Here is a 16557-nt window from a genome sequence, read left to right as displayed (position 1 = left end):
ATTCTGATCTTGAAACTTGAGTTTGTCAATGCATTAGAGCCATTTTTATTTAACAGTAAGCCCATTTCTAGTTAATGTTCACGAGATATTTCGTTTAGTCTCAAGTTTAAAAAAAAAAAAATAATTAATGTGAAACAATATTACAAGTGCATATTAGTTAATAGGAAAAAAAATCATAACATATAATCGATGTTTTAAATGGGAAAAAAAAATAGCCATAACGAGAAAATTTATTTGCTTTCGTCTTCTATTATCCCAAATTATACACACAATAGTCTCATCTTATCGACCCAAATTTAATTTTCCCAACCACTTACTCCTAATTGTAACAAAATAAAATATTTCTTACTATAGCATTATATTTAAACTATATATCTATGATTTCTTGATTATATATACGCACATCCCTCTCCTTCACCATATGTGTCTCTCATCAATCTCTCCAAACAACAAAGACAATATAAGCCGCATAAACCGGGAAAATGGAAGCTCTAAACTCTATCTTAACCGGCTACGCCGTGGCAGCGCTATCAGTCTACGCTCTTTGGTTCTACTTCCTGTCCCGGAGACTAACGGGTCCCAAAGTCTTACCGTTCGTAGGAAGCTTACCGTATCTAATCGCAAACCGGAGCCGAATTCATGATTGGATCGCTGATAATCTCCGAGCAACCGGTGGTACGTATCAAACATGCACCATGGTGATACCTTTCGTAGCCAAGACGCAAGGGTTTTACACCGTGACGTGTCACCCCAAAAACGTCGAGCATATCCTTAAGACACGGTTCGATAACTACCCTAAAGGTCCGATGTGGCGAGCTGCTTTCCACGACCTGTTAGGACAAGGGATCTTCAACAGCGACGGTGACACGTGGCTCATGCAACGTAAGACAGCAGCGCTTGAGTTCACTACTAGAACTCTTAGACAAGCGATGGCTCGGTGGGTTAACGGGACTATCAAGAACCGGTTATGGCTTATATTAGACCGGGCGGTGAAAAACAACAAACCGGTTGATCTTCAAGATTTGTTTCTGAGGTTGACTTTTGACAACATTTGTGGTCTCACTTTTGGGAAAGACCCGGAGACGCTCTCCTTGGATCTACCGGAGAATCCGTTCTCGGTCGCCTTTGACACCGCGACGGAGGCTACTTTAAAGAGACTTCTCTACACCGGTTTCTTGTGGAGGATTCAGAAAGCGATGGGGATTGGATCGGAGGATAAGCTAAAGAAGAGTCTTGAAGTCGTTGAAACTTACATGAACGATGCAATCGACGCTCGCAAAAACTCTCCCTCCGATGATCTTTTGTCGCGTTTCTTGAAGAAACGTGACGTAAACGGCAACGTTCTTCCGACTGATGTTCTTCAGCGTATCGCGCTCAACTTTGTTCTCGCCGGTCGTGACACATCTTCTGTGGCCTTGAGCTGGTTCTTCTGGCTCGTCATGAATAACCGGGAGGTGGAAAAGAAGATCGTTGATGAGTTATCGACGGTTTTGAAGGAGACACGTGGCGATGACCAGGAGAAGTGGACGGAGGAGCCGTTAGAGTTCGACGAGGCAGATAGGCTCGTTTACCTTAAGGCTGCTTTGGCTGAAACGCTGCGTTTATACCCTTCTGTGCCTCAGGTGAATATCTAATCCATCATTTAATTTTTAATTATTTCGTCTTTGGAAACAACATAAGTAACGCTTATCGCCAGGAGAGATTTGCATAAAAGACCTAAACTAAAAATAAACATAATTAATTTTTATATAGATATTGAATTAATGCCTAAATATATATATGACCTATAAAGAAGTTTCTAATTTATGACTAGCAACTAGTTACTTCCGTAATTTGTCCTTTTAAGCTAGAATCAAATGACTGTTACAATCATAATTAACTTTTAGGGAAATACTTAATTTGAGTTACCAAAAAGAAAATGACAAAATTTACGCAAAATTATCTCATCATTTAATTTTAAGGTTTCTTATCACTCCTTATAATTCATGCTGTAATAAAGAGCTATGTATAACGTATTAGTAACGTTTCAAATAACCAGGATTTCAAGTACGTCGTAGAGGACGACGTTTTGCCGGACGGGACTTTCGTGCCAAGAGGCTCGACGGTGACCTACTCGATTTACTCGATAGGACGGATGAAAACGATTTGGGGCGAAGACTGTCTCGAGTTCCGTCCGGAACGGTGGCTCACAGCCGACGGTGAGCGGTTCGAGACTCCCAAAGATGGTTTCAAGTTTGTAGCTTTCAACGCCGGACCAAGGACTTGCTTAGGAAAGGATTTAGCTTACCTTCAGATGAAGTCGGTGGCTTCAGCCGTTCTCCTCCGTTACCGGGTGTTTCCGGTCCCCGGTCACCGCGTCGAGCAAAAGATGTCGCTAACGCTTTTCATGAAGAACGGGTTACGTGTTTACTTGCAACCTCGTGGTGAGGTGGTTGCATGATTAAAATACTAATTATGGGTATTATGGTAAATATGTTTATCATTTGAAGTTTATTCAACCTACTTTTCCTATGTTTTCTCCACCTACAAAAATACCTATTATGATATATATGCACTTTTTGTACCTTTGTTTGTTAAGTTTGTTCAACTCTTTTTGAATAAAAAAAGGTTACTGGTTTAACTTGAGTACAAAAATATAATAGAATTAGTGGACGTAAATAGAGATAAATACTAATGTCGTAACGTAAGTGGGAATCAATTTCACACTAATCTCTAAAGTCTAAATTAGCCACTTAATTACTTAAACAACATAACGTAAGGTGAGAACAACCAAAAAAAAAGGATTTATCTATAATTCGAAGAAGAAAAAAAGTTCTAGGTCATGAACCTTGATTTATTTTGATACGAAAAGCAGCTTGAAACTTATGGTCTACAGAAAGTTCAGAGAAACTTAAAGGACAAAATTATTAAACAAAGGAAGAGATGGATATAGATAGAACAATCATATAACGTAACATCACATGATCATGGGGGTACTGGAAGCTAGAACAATGGGAAGCAGATGTTGCTACCTTGAATAGAACCAGAGATCATCTCTATCAGATCCATCTCTCTTCTTTCACTTGTAGAGTTAGCTTGAGGCTCAAGAAAATCGTTGTGGCCTCCGTGCTCTACGGTGGTGGATGACGTGGAAGATGAGGAAGACGGAAAAAGAGTGTCAAAGTAGGACGACGTCGTACCATTCAACAAATAAGATAAGTACATATCAGACGCAAGGTGGGGTGTACTTGCCGGAGCTGCGATCCTTGCCTCTTGATGATGAGTTCCAATGTTGTTGTGCAATTTTAGGTTAGGGCTCTTGATCATGATCCCAGATGATGAAGACTGAGTTACCTCATCCGAAGTTTGGCTCAAACCTATATTCTCAAGAGATATCGGGTGGTTTGCAAAAATGTTTTGCAGGTAAACCAGCTCTTCGTCATATGGATCGTCAAGGATGGACGATGCGGAATCTCCATCAGAATAGATCTGACGTTCAAGATTAGGTGTAGAAATAACACTGATGGTGGTCTCATTCTTGTTCTCGTCATTGTCGTTCTTGTAAATGCCATTATTATCGATGCTTTTGATGTAGTCTTGGAGAATGCATGGCCTTTTAGCTGAGGGAGAGCCATCGCTATCATTGTTATCAGCTTTTGATTCGCGTTTGTGTTTGCGTTTTGAATTTTGACGTCGTTTGGTCGCATTCCAATGGTTCTTGATAGAGTTCTCAGTCCGTCCTGGTATGAGTTTAGCTATCTCTGCCCATTTGTTCCCGATTCTCATGTGAGATTCCACAAGAACCCTTTCTTCTTCTTCACTCCATCCATCTTTCTGAATTTATTTTTTTGGCAAAAAAAAAGAGATCGAGGGACTTATGTCAGAACCCTAGATCTAGACGAAACTAAGTTATACGGAGAGAGATCTAGATATAAACCTTTATATCAGGACGGAGATGATTATGCCATCTCTCACGACATTGTTTGCCAGCTCTTCCCTCAATTTTCTCCGATATCATCGCCCATTTCCTCTCCCCATGTTGCCTCACCAATCTTATCAACTTCCTATACATATAAAAGTTCGTAGTAACAAACGCATATACTAAATCTTTTTTGACTCTTGTATAGATGCATGCATGAATCAATCTACATAAACATTTATCGATCTATATCTACCTGTCTTCGTCCGCTGTCCATTGCCCTTTGATGAGGTTCATGTAAGATCGTTTCTTCGTACTGTTTTGAGAATATCTGGCTGCACGTTTAATAGTCACCACTTCTCCAATAGGGCTTCTGTTACCGCCAGTAAGGACCAAGTGTTTCTCCCTCGTCGGCCCAAACGTTGTGTTCTTTCTGTTATTGCTTCTAGTTTCAATCATCGACATTTTCGTCTTCACGATGGCTTGGTCTCTAGAACACTCTTGTTTCTTGGAAAACAAGGCATCATTCTTTTGGCCGTACAAGAATCTATCCACGGCTGTCAACGGCGGTGCAGCTCCATGGACAAGGCGCCGGTCTTCCATGGAAAAAAAAAAGAAGAAGAAGAAAAGATTAATTAGTAGAAAGGAGAGGAGAGCACAAATCAAAAGGAGAGAGTTTAGCTAGTAATAAGGAATATGAGAGAACTTAATGAGTTTCTATATAAAATCAAAAGAATGAATGACCTATTAAATTCCTTTCTTTAAAAAAAAAACCTTATAGCTATGGTATTTTTCACCCCCGTCCGAAGTTGAAAACAATGAGCAAGGAAGACTACAAAATCTGATAACTAGAAAATATTGATATTTGTTTATTGATTACTATAAGGATCTATACGTATTAGTCACTAAATTTTCAAATCGATAGTTTTCCAAAATCCTCTCCAGTTTCCTATTGTATTTTATATTATGTCATTATTAAGAGAATATCTACGAACAACGTAAAGAATATATATAAGTCAATTATAGAATAATATACAATAATTAGGAAATAATACTTGTTTGGCAACAGTCTTCTTTATTTTCATTTGCAATATAACTAACACATTTCACTAAAAAAAGCTTTTTATATCTAATAGCAAATGCTAATACTAAAATAGTTTAGCTAATAGTATCTATGCATAGTATATGCCAAGTGGTGTGAAATGAGCTAAGGGAAAATGAAAAGACTATCACATCTTCGTGCAAATAGTTTGACGTTATGAATAAAGGGGCTTTAGGAACTCTTGAAATGAGAACTCTGCAAATTTGTAACGGGCACGAAGTGGTTAATGGAGAGAACCCAATGGTTATTTATTCGCTGCAAAATAAAAACATGGTTACTATGCAGCAAATTAATTAATTTAAGTTGACAACAAATCTACCATTATTTCGAAAGATAAATTTAGGAGGAGACTAAGCCCATACACAGAGCCGGCCGAAGACACAATCTTCAGCTTGTGGCCGAAAATAATATAGATCTGAAATCGGCCCTGTTTGACATATAGTTAGTTTGGCCCCCTGGTTAAAAAATCGGCCCTATTTGACATATAGACGTTCGGGTCTAGCGCATAGCATAGAAATCAGGAATTAAATAAGATTTAAATAGAGACTAATTTTATATATTATATTATATTAAATTAAATATAATTCATTAACTTTATAGATTTATGTCAAATATATATGTACAGATAAGTTTAGGCATTATTAATTATAATTTCAACTAACGAATATACATCTGACAAAAATATATAGTGAATAGTCTTATAATTACAAAATAGTCTTACTAGTATATAAATAAAGAATTACTGTAAAAAAAAGAGAAGGAAAAACAATGAAAAGAGAGAAAAAAACAAATTAAAAAGTCATAATTAAAAATCTCATATCCCACATCGGTTGATGGGGGAAGGAGGTGCTCACAACTTCACTTATATATAGTTTAATGTTTTGACGTAGAGGGGAGAAGCTGAGGCCCACTCAAATTTTAAGGCCCATCAAATATTTGTTGAGATTTTTGGTTATTAAATCAGTTATTCAGCCGATTTTCAACGATTCCTTAGACCGAATTGTTCATAATTGCAGCGGTAGTGTCCCGATCAGCGATTAGGCGGCCCTGTTTTAAAACAGGGGTTTGGCCTATTGATATAAACAATGGAAGAGAGTATAAGACATCATGTGTTCGAATCTCAAAAACTAATCTTTTTGGGCCTGTGGCCTTATAATTCTTTGAACATACTTTTTTTTTTGAACAAACAGAGCTTGATTTCATTCAACCAAACAAGATATCAAAGGTACAAAGGTTTAGAGATTTCCAAGACAAAGGTTCGTAACAAACAAAAGCATCAGAAGTTGAGATAAATTGATCGACAATCATAAACCAGAGATATTGGAGGCTTGAGCATAGGAGCACCAAACCGCAAGCTAACTCAAGATGATCCGACGCCACAGTCGCATAAACAGCGGTAATGTGGTAATTGGTCCTTATCAAGATGACATTGGGATGTTGAGAGGGGGTTAGGTTTGGGGATGGCCTGCTTGAGGAGGATTCGGTAACCATGTTCCGTGGAGCAATGGTCATAATGTCGAAACTCTCTAGACTTTGGCAAGGAGGAGCAACCTTCCAGACTTTGATGATTTGTATATGGCAATGTTCACGGCACATGGAAGGTAATGAGAGAATAGTGGGAAGGTTTCGGTAACCTTCTCTCCTTGGAGAGAAGATCATAATGTCGAGCTTCCTCAAGCTTCTGGTTTCAGATCCTATATAGCAGATTAACGTTTGTAGTAGTTCAGAGAACAGCTGAAACATAGAGGGTAGATTCAAGAGGTACCGGTAACCATGGCTCCATAGGGCCAAGATCATAATGTCGGACCTTCTCAAAGGCTGGTTGTCATTGGTAGGGATCCTAACCAACTCTACGGACAGGAAACTCAAAAAATCTTTGCAACAACAGAGCAAACATGGGTGAATATATTCCAGTTGCAGTCTTCGGACAACTGACTTCATGAATCGAACCAATAATAAGCTACGAGAAAGGAAAGATGGATTTGGAATAAACATGTTATCATGAGGTGCAAGGTTGGGTCTTGGGGCCTTGTCGAGCTCTCACATAGCTCCAACATCAACACAGAGCTTTTGTCTAGACTCGGCCAAGCAAAACGCTTGGTGAGGGGATCATCTAGATCCAAGGAACAGAGAGATGATAGGGTTGGCTTTAATGGAGTGTGACAGAGACGAGCGACAAGGTTACAAAGGCTTTGGGAAGTCTCAGATCTGATTGTGAAAGGCTGGAAGCTCGTGAGAATCACCTTGCAAGGAGCCGCCACCGGAAGAGACAAAGGGAAGGGAGGTGTTTGAAGCTGAAGCATGGCCAAAGTCGCGGAGCAAAGACGCGGTGAACCTTCGGTGCGTTCACTAAAGAACCAGTCGAACGGTAAGCTTAGATGGACGAGGGGAGCACGGGAACGATGGAACAAAGTCTTAGTGGCGCCGATCCAAATCGACGCCGCCGGAAGAAGCAAACTTGAGGAATGTGCCAGAGAGCAAAGCGGCTAGGGCGAACTCGAGAAAAAATTTCTTTAACATACAAAACAAATATATATTCGAATAATTAATTGATAACGTACTATGAAAGTAGTATGTCGTTTCTATATACACTTTTATCAGTGTGGTTCAATATATAATTAAGTGATTAACTATTTTTTTGGCTGAGATGTCAACAAAAAAATAACACTAATATTCTGCTCAATTTTCTGCTTTCTTAATCTTTAATGGTTTACATGGGACTTTATATAAACTATGATTGAACCCGCGGTACACCGCGGAACAAAAATTTATTTTATTTGTGTTTTAAATATATTTTAATATTTTTTTAATTATTAAAATGATAGTCTTATTGTTGGAGTTTTATTTTCCGGTGTTTGTCTTCTCTCTACATATTGTTGCATCATTTCAATTCTTTTTGTCCGACATCTTTTATTTCAATATGAATTAGAGTTAAAAAAAAATGTTAGTCGAACCGATATAAATAAAATATTTGTTTTTTCTTTGCCATGTTTGTATATTTTGTAGTTCATATAATAAATATGTAGAGTCGTGACTCAGTGCATCAAAAAGAAACCACCGTCTATGGCCTCTTTTTCAGTAAAAAATCAAGAAGCCCTTAAATTGGTGAGATTAAACCCTTTAGAGCAGAGAAGCTTAGATCTTTTAATCGAAAGACTTAGATGAGGTTTTTCTGAAATTAGTAATTATCTATAAATAAAGTAAAAAACTGAAATGTCATTAGACATATTAAATGACTTGGTTTAATACTAAATATTTAATGAATTAGTTAAAAGCAGTGTTCAAGAAAGCGCTAGGCGGTATCTAGGCGGTGACCCAGCGCCTAGCGCCTCGAACGCTTAGTCGGGGCCTAGACAGTTTTTAGGCGGTTTAGGCGTTTACAACATAAAACATTTTATATATAAAATTATATAAAAATATATGTTAGAAAAAATAAAAAATAAAAAATTATAAATAAAACTAAGAAAAATACATTTATTTAAGCTTTATTAACAACATATAAATGTTTATAATTACATATATAGATATAAAACTTAATAATTTAAATATATGTAGTTAAAAATGAAAAATAAATATTAAAATAAAATTTATGTAATTTTAAGCGGTTTAGGCGGTCATCTAGGCGTCTACTGAGCGCCTATACGGCCGCCTAGACCGCTTTTTGAACACTGTTAAAAGTGTTGATTTTGAAAAACTAAGTAATTTTGGTAGAAAAAAGGAAAAAAAATATCTATCAGAGTTAATATCTTGCAAATTTTTGCTATGTAATTTTTTTTTGTGCCTCTGGCCTCCATAACCATTGGCACGGCTATGTAAATATGGATATCATTTATAACTTAATTAATTCTAAACTATGGTTATAAATATATAATATATGCATGAAATATTTAAATAAATAGTTTTAGTGTTGGTTTAATAGTTTAAATCCGTCATATGTTATAGACTCGTCCTGCAACGTATTGTATTTAAAGATCTTAACTTGCAGACAATCATCCTACAATAGTATTTACAAAATATTTTTTTTGATTAAAATATTTAAACATGCGGTCACATCCGCCTAACGTACTTTCGTTTAATTGATATGCTTAAATATGAGTACTAATTAACATGCCATACATCGCAGTATAAAACAAAAAGTATTATATCAATTTTGTAGTGTACTTTTAAATTTTTTTAAAATTTATAAGTTTGAATTTTTGATTTGTAAAATAAGTTAGAAAAAACTTGAAATGTCTTTAAATCATGTTAGGACCGAGACCGGGATATTGAAATATAGACAAAGAAATATTTGGAGCCAAACCAAACCGAGCTCAAACATATATATATGAATTTTACAGGTTTTGGACTGGGCGGGTCAGACCAACCCGATTCACATCCTAATTTCAACAATCTCCAGTTTCAAACTTTTCTATATTGTTTTGTATTTTATTTATCAGTGTTGTTGGTTCAATAACTCTATTATTTGGGCAATTTCTCACTGGGCTTTGGACGTGTTCAATAACTCTATCATCCTGCAATAACTCTCTCTCTATATATATATACTTATTTTTTAATAACTCTATATTAAATTAGACGTGTTAATGAAATACACCAAATTAGGAAAGAAAATTATCTGAATTCTGAAGTCGTAAGAATCCCGTAGTAAGCACCCATGTGATTATAATAACCTTTTCAATTAGGAAAGAAAATTATCTGATTCAGTCGTAAAAATCCATAGCAAGCACCCATGTGACTATAATAAACCTTTTTAATAATGTCAATATGATAGAATTAGAATCATAATTATGTTATGTTTTCTTCTTCGGTTCATCGTTCGTAGGTGTTACCTTTCAGTAATTTCAATAAAATAATGTGTTCATAATTATGTTTTGTTTTCTTCTTGGTCACCTTTTATTGTCAATGTAGTAATCTTACGATCTCAAATCACATTATAAATGTTGCCTTACGAATAATATAATTCGACATACAATTTTTTTTTTCATAATACAGATAGTAACAACTTCTTTCTGAGCCTCTAAAATTAAATGTCTAATTACAAAAGTACAATGATGTATCATTAACCCTAGCTAGAACGACCATAAACATAACAAATGGCAAGCAATGGATGCCAGCAGATTCGTGTAATTGCAAAAGTATACAAGGTGTAGGTAGCATTAATTCAACTTGAACAGTAAATTAACCTCCATAATAAGTTAAAAGTTATGACTTAACGAAGGTTGAAAATTTTGTTGACAATAAACTGTGAGATAAATGTGATTTCTCTGTTGTGTAATTCACATCATCTTGCGTGATGATTTGATTATTTATGTGTTATAATTTATATTAATCTGTATTTCTTTGTAGCACGTTATCAGTAAAAATCACATATCCAAAATATTAAATGTAGCGTATACTATTTTCAAAATATAAGGGTACAGATGTTAATAACATGTCATTTTAAAAAACATGGCTTGAACTTTGAGCTGTATTATTAACATAAGATAATGATTAATTAGTGAATATTATATATATATATATAATTTTTTATGGTAGTTCTTAGTATTTCTTTGTGGCTATTTTTCTTAGTTACCAATAAATATCACATTTCTGTACAAAATTAATAACAAATATAGCAAGCATACTGTTTGAAAATAAATTATGAGCTGGATTTTCCCTCACATTTTCCTTCATTCTCATATATATATATATATATATATATATATATTTCTTTTTTAATTATTATGAAAATGGTGCCTTCTTTTTTTGTTGTTGTTGTCTTGTAGTTAGTTAATAGGTAGCGTATGTGATTAATATTACCAAATTAAACTTACGCCGGTAACATCTTCCCTAAATTAAACAAGTTTTTGTTTGTTGCAATTTTTAGTATCATTAATTGATTGAAAACAACTTTCAAATGCTTCAAGTCCGTTGTTTTTCACAGCATCAAGTATAAGGATTTGTCTTGGTAAACTATATAGTTACATTTTTGATATCTTCAGAAATTAGCAGAGTCTACAGTTGGTTTTCCACTTCCTTAATTTACTTTCTACTTATATGGTGGTTGTTGGTTACAATTTTAGTTGAAAATTTAATGCATTTCCATGAGTAAACTACGAACAAAGTTTTAACTATTGAAAGTGTTTAGATTTGTTGTAATTTGGTGAAAAGTTGTGTGTTGTACTTGTAATTTTATACCATACTTTTTTTATAGATATTTAATCTATCAGCTACGTTTTATACAAATTTGTTTCTTTATAATACGACTAGTATGATTGTAAAATCGATGAGGTTACTACTAATTTTATACTCTTTAATTTGAACAAATACCATGTACAAGAAATTAGTGTAGTAATGCTCTTTAATCTGAACAAAAAGTATAGGTAAAAGCCGTTCTTTATTTCCTTCTTTTTTTACTGAGTAAAAGTAACTTTTACATAACTTTAATATCGTTTAATTTCAGATAATTTTTGTAATTAATCCAAACAAAAGCAGTTGACGCCGGGGCAACCGTACGGGAGTAGATCACGGTGACGGCAGACGAACCCACAATCGTCCTCCGTACACGGCTCCGACCCACTTCGTTCCGGCTTGTACTTTCTTCTCCTCAAAACCTTTCTTCTTCTTCTCATAACCAGTTTTGGTAGCTGTGGGAATCAATGAAAGATTGTGTCAAAGTCGAGTGGATTAAAGATTCAAAAAACAAAAAAAAAAAACGAGTCACGAGTGGATTAAAGATGATCAATTAGCATGGAGATGAGAGAGTTTCAATTACCAGTGGCAGATATGCAATAAGCGTGATGATGATGACAAGTTTCGCAAACTGAGAGAGTTTCATTTTTAGAGATTTTTCTTTTTGTTCTTTCTTTTTAGAAGTTAGAGTAAATAGGATGATACAACACTACCACTATTTATAATAGAAAAGCTGTTCTTTTGTTTTTACTGAGTAAGTTTGACAAAAAGCATGCTACAGGCTTAATTTTGTTCGCTATTTTTATCTTACCCAATATTTAATGCAATACGTCAACCCAAAAAATAAAGATGACTAAAAATGTATTCAACCATGAACTTACACAAAAACGTCATTTAAACTATCAATTTTGCCTGCGGCCATTTAAAACATATAGTTGCAGTTGACTCTCTGTTAAAACATGAAACATAATTGACCAGGCCAAAAACCCCAGGTCGTAATTTTGGGTGACGGAGCAATTAACACTCGTTAACCCCTATTAGCTCCTCTGTTACGCTATCGTTAACATATCCGTTAAAGATAAAAACGACGTTGTTTTATCCACAACTCAGAGCAGAAGAAAAAAAATCCCCAAATCGCAAATCTTCGTCTTCTCCTCACAATTACAGCCCCAAATTTTCTTTTTGTCATCTTCACCTCTACACGAACGAATCGAGTATGAGTTGCAATTCAGGACAATTGAGTGGTGAGAACAAAGGACGTTGGTGCCATTGTTTTCCTTTAAAATGTCATTGCGGTTTAGACATCGCCATCTACACATCAAGCTTGAAACAGAACCCAGGAAGACCTTATTTCCGTTGTCCAACCAGAGGAGATGTAAGTGATTCATATATGATTGTGTGTGTGTTTTTATAGTTATGTGATAATCAAAAATATTTCGTAAAAGCAGGACCATTTGTTTAAATGGGTCGAAAATGGTGTTTATGAGGAGGTTATTGAGGCTTTACCTAAACTGACTAACATTGAGAGCGAGTTAAGCAGTGCCAAATCTGAGGTTGCTGTCCAGATTGATGAGTTAAAGGCTCATATTGAAGTGTTGATGGATGATGCAATGTAAAACAGAAGAGAAATTAAGAATTGGAAATTGATTATCAAATTGTGCTTGGTGTGTCTTTGTTTAACTTTCATTGTAATAGTGCTCCTAATGATTAAAACTAAAAAACCAACAATGCATCTTGGTTACTAGTGTGTTTGATGTTGTGTTTTTTTGGTGTTGTATGTTATATGTGGCTTTGGTAATGATAAACTATGTCTTTGCTTCAGATAAGAGAGATTTAAAGTACCAAAGTGAGTTTAATAAAGAGAAAACATCCAGACAACAAACCATGATAAAACAATAGGTTAAAAAACAACAACAATCCATTCTTCACCAAAAAAAAAAACATCACATTCATAAACCTAATCTAGGAGGAACACTCAAACCATGTTGCAAATCGATCTAGTCCTTGTCCTTGGGATCCTTCAGCTTCCCCTTGGGATCCTTGATTAGTTTGTGATCTGTGAGCTTGCCTTGGAGGTTCTTGATGTGTTTGTGACCCAACTGGTGGCACTTGTGATCCGTGAGCTTGCATTTGGGGTCCTTGACGAATACAAGGGATTTGGGGATTTTTAGCCTTCTGAGTCGTGGATAAAACGACGTTGTTTTTATCTTTAACGGAACTGTTAACAACAGCGTAACAGAGGAACTAACGGGGGTTAACGGGTGTTAATTGCTCCGTCATCCGAAATTACGACCTGGGGTTTTTGGCCTGGTCAATTATGTTTCATGTTTTAACAGAGAATCAACTGCAACTATATGTTTTAAATGGCCGCGGACAAAGTTGATGGTTTAAATGACGTTTTTGTGTAAGTTCGTGGTTAAAACGACATTTTTCCGATTAACAAACTGTCCATTTTAGTATTTGTTATAATGCTCGCAAAGTCCAACTTAGCTTTTGGAATTATTATTAGTTTCTAAAAAGTCCAACCAAACAAAAGAGAAGAAGCAAAATATTAAAGTCCAATTTATCTTTAATATTCGGTTTTAACAGTAATATTTTGATTTTTTTAGGGTTGTTTATTATCGAATCTACGCTTGCGGCTTGCTTAGGTATAGTTGGCTGATGGGCTGTTCTAATTAAAATTGTATGGGCCTCTGTAGTCCCTAATTACAAAAATCCCAGTTGGGATTTCCAAAGGAGGCGAGAGTTAATATTCTGGTGCGGACATTGGAATCCATACACCATGGACTCGCACCACGCCGGCCACTGCCAGTAACGATGAGAAAGATATTAGACAGCAACCTAAGATCTATCGCTCGCCGACAAGAAAGAAGGAAGAGGAAGAGAGAATGAAGCAGCTTAACCTAGAAGCTTCTTCTACTTCAGCTTCCGACAACAAGAAGACAAAGTCTATGGGTAATGGGCCTAAGTTGCAGCCCATCAAGCAAGTCTGGCAACGCAAAACATCCGAGCCCATTAAGGCTTCTGAGTCCATTAAGAAGAAGGCTTCTGAGTCCATTAAGAAGAACCCAAGCTCATCTGAATAAGGAAGCTGCAGTGAAGTTTCTAAAAGCAAAAGCAATTCCAGCTGTCTTAGTTAAGATGTTGTGCTGACCAATAGGTTCAAATGTTTAGGGGAAAACGTCTAGAGCCGGAACTTTGACTTAGTCTTAAATATCTCTGCACAAATGTCTATCATCCTATATCTCTCCAAATCCAAAATTTTATTTCTAAATCTCCCTGAATCCATAATTCTCATCAATTTCTCCATAAATATAGGTTTAATTGGTTTATTGGTTGTCTAACCAACTAACAAAAGTTGTAAACCGATTTCAACCTGATTTTGACCCGTTTATATAATTAAATCACCAATTCTTTTTTTTTAAAATCTCTTTTCCTCATCTCGACGAACATTATGGGTGGAAATGGTTGCATTAGGGATGAATGAGTTGAAAAAATATGAGTTGAATAAAATTGGTCGAATAGCATTCAACTCATTCATCCATAGGAGATGAAATAGTTGAACAAATTTCTTTTATAATTTGTTCATTTCTCCAGTTTTTTTGGTTGAATGGATTGAATAAGTTTTCCAACTTATTTATCTCAAATGGAAAAAAATTGGCTGAATGATCATTAAACTTATTCAACCTATTAATTTAAGTCATCCATTTGCACCCTATATCATACTTCCATTAACGTTTAACCAGATCATCCACATCAAATAACCCAGAGAGAAGAAGAAATAGACAAATCCATTTAAACAAATATGACTGCAAACAAAGATACAGCAACTGTGAACTTCTAAAAACCCAAAATGAAGGCTGCTCGGATGAATGGTCCGTCCAACCCAGAAAATCCACTACATCCAAGAAAAATCAAATAAACAATTCAACCAAATTGACATAAAAGATCAATCATAATTGTTGTATATAATGGAGATTCACGTGGTCCTTTTTATAGACGATTGCAGTTCCAAAACTCTTAGTTTGGTTTATTCAAGTTACGGTGATTGGAATCATGGTTCACTGAACCAAGAACACATCAATCCGATCAGAAATGAAGATAAAATCTGCAAAAAAAATTCTCAAATTACGAATTTTTTTCAACTCCAAAATCAATTAAGAACATAAATGATTAGGGATTCTCTTGGCGCGAGTGGTGGATAAGCGAGAGTTTGGTAGGAAATTGGCTGGGTTTATGTACCCACCTTAAACATATTGCCCCAATGCAAGAGACGGTGTTTATGATTTTAGGGTTCTTAGATTTGAGAATTTCTGATCGGGTTATAAAAATTCTTAGACCGGGTCGGGTTTATAAGGTCAATCGGGTTTGACTGGTTTTCTAGCAGTTTAATTTGTAAATCGATTAAACAAAAAAATATGGAGAAGTAAATGAGAACTTTAGATTTGGAGAGATATAGGTTGAGAGATCTTTTTTTGAGGATATCTAAAACGAGGTCAAAATTCTAGCTCCATCTAATACGATACGATAGTTTTGATGGGAAAATAGCACGTTTTCCCAATGTTTAGAGGATGAAGATACCACTTAACCTAATCCTAAAGCTATATAAAGGAACAGTAATGTAATTGTAATGATCAAGGAGAAATAATGAGAAAAATCATAAACTAATCTTCTTCACTTATGTGTTGAGTACTTGTTTCTTTCAAAAGATTCGATCGATTTTATCACCGTCATCTTTTTCATTAACTTCAGAGTTTGGAGATTTTGATTTGTATAATTGTATTATAGAGCTTGACATGCATGATCGTTATCATGAGAATGATATCATGACCATTTTTAATTGATAAAGGCCCTTGTGGGCTTTAAGGCCCAGATAACTTGTTCTTTAGACATTATCAAACTGTATATATAGAAAATGTAATAGGTGCATCATTTTAAAAGTAAGGTTGGGGGTGTGTGTAGACTGTAGTGGTGGTTGTTGATAAATATAGAATATGTCGTCTTCATTAACAAACAACTTTGAGCAGCGTTTAAATCAGCACAGCTGCATACAATGCCTACTTCATGAGTTCGCATCTGTTATTTAAGTCTTCTCGTGTCATTGCAATTGTTATAAATCTTTGGGGTTTGGGTTTAGTTATGAATTAGTTAGCTGATGTTAAATTAAATGTCTTTGATTTATTCGGGATATTGTTTGCTAATAACTTTCTTCCGTGCCATTTGAATAAAAAAGGTATGTCATGTACATTGAGATCCTTTAATTAGTTTGCTTGGTCAATTCTAGGTTGGTTAAGACTTAACTCGAGACGCAGTTACATGACCTTGCGAAATAACAGAGCAGAGCCTAATTGTTATCTACTCAAATTTCAACAAAAAAAAAAAAAAAAAA

The 16557-nt window shown here is 35.3% G+C and overlaps 2 protein-coding genes and 1 long non-coding RNA gene across 3 annotated transcripts; 1 reads left to right on the top strand and 2 right to left on the bottom strand.

Moving 5' to 3' along the window:
• Positions 405-2620, top strand: LOC104761986 (cytochrome P450 86A1-like). The gene is made up of 2 exons (XM_010485192.2): positions 405-1622; positions 2039-2620. The coding sequence occupies exons 1-2, from the start codon at positions 483-485 to the stop codon at positions 2438-2440; spliced, it is 1542 nt and encodes a 513-aa protein (XP_010483494.1). The 5' UTR covers positions 405-482; the 3' UTR covers positions 2441-2620.
• Positions 2983-4501, bottom strand: LOC104761985 (transcription factor MYB39-like). The gene is made up of 3 exons (XM_010485191.1): positions 4155-4501; positions 3917-4043; positions 2983-3813 (listed from the first exon to the last, which is right to left on the bottom strand). Exons 1-3 carry the CDS (start codon positions 4499-4501, stop codon positions 2983-2985), a joined length of 1305 nt encoding a protein of 434 aa, XP_010483493.1.
• Positions 11355-11842, bottom strand: LOC104761984. The gene is made up of 2 exons (XR_763338.1): positions 11752-11842; positions 11355-11623 (listed from the first exon to the last, which is right to left on the bottom strand). It is a non-coding gene; the product is annotated as an uncharacterized LOC104761984 (long non-coding RNA).

This window comes from Camelina sativa, chromosome 18, assembly GCF_000633955.1.
Source record: "Camelina sativa cultivar DH55 chromosome 18, Cs, whole genome shotgun sequence".
Classification (NCBI taxonomy): domain Eukaryota; kingdom Viridiplantae; phylum Streptophyta; class Magnoliopsida; order Brassicales; family Brassicaceae; genus Camelina; species Camelina sativa.
This window is presented reverse-complemented; position numbering and strand designations above follow the sequence as displayed.

Bases quoted from the DNA above. Each gene is read 5' to 3' on its own strand.
- LOC104761986 (XM_010485192.2), top strand. From the start codon at position 483: ATGGAAGCTCTAAACTCTATCTTAACCGGCTACGCCGTGGCAGCGCTA. The intron at 1,623-2,038 runs GTGAATATCTAA...TCAAATAACCAG, and splicing joins TATACCCTTCTGTGCCTCAG to GATTTCAAGTACGTCGTAGA.
- LOC104761985 (XM_010485191.1), bottom strand. From the start codon at position 4,501: ATGGAAGACCGGCGCCTTGTCCATGGAGCTGCACCGCCGTTGACAGCC. The intron at 4,044-4,154 runs GTAGATATAGAT...TTATATGTATAG, and splicing joins TGGACAGCGGACGAAGACAG to GAAGTTGATAAGATTGGTGA. The intron at 3,814-3,916 runs GTTTATATCTAG...AAATAAATTCAG, and splicing joins ATCTCCGTCCTGATATAAAG to AAAGATGGATGGAGTGAAGA.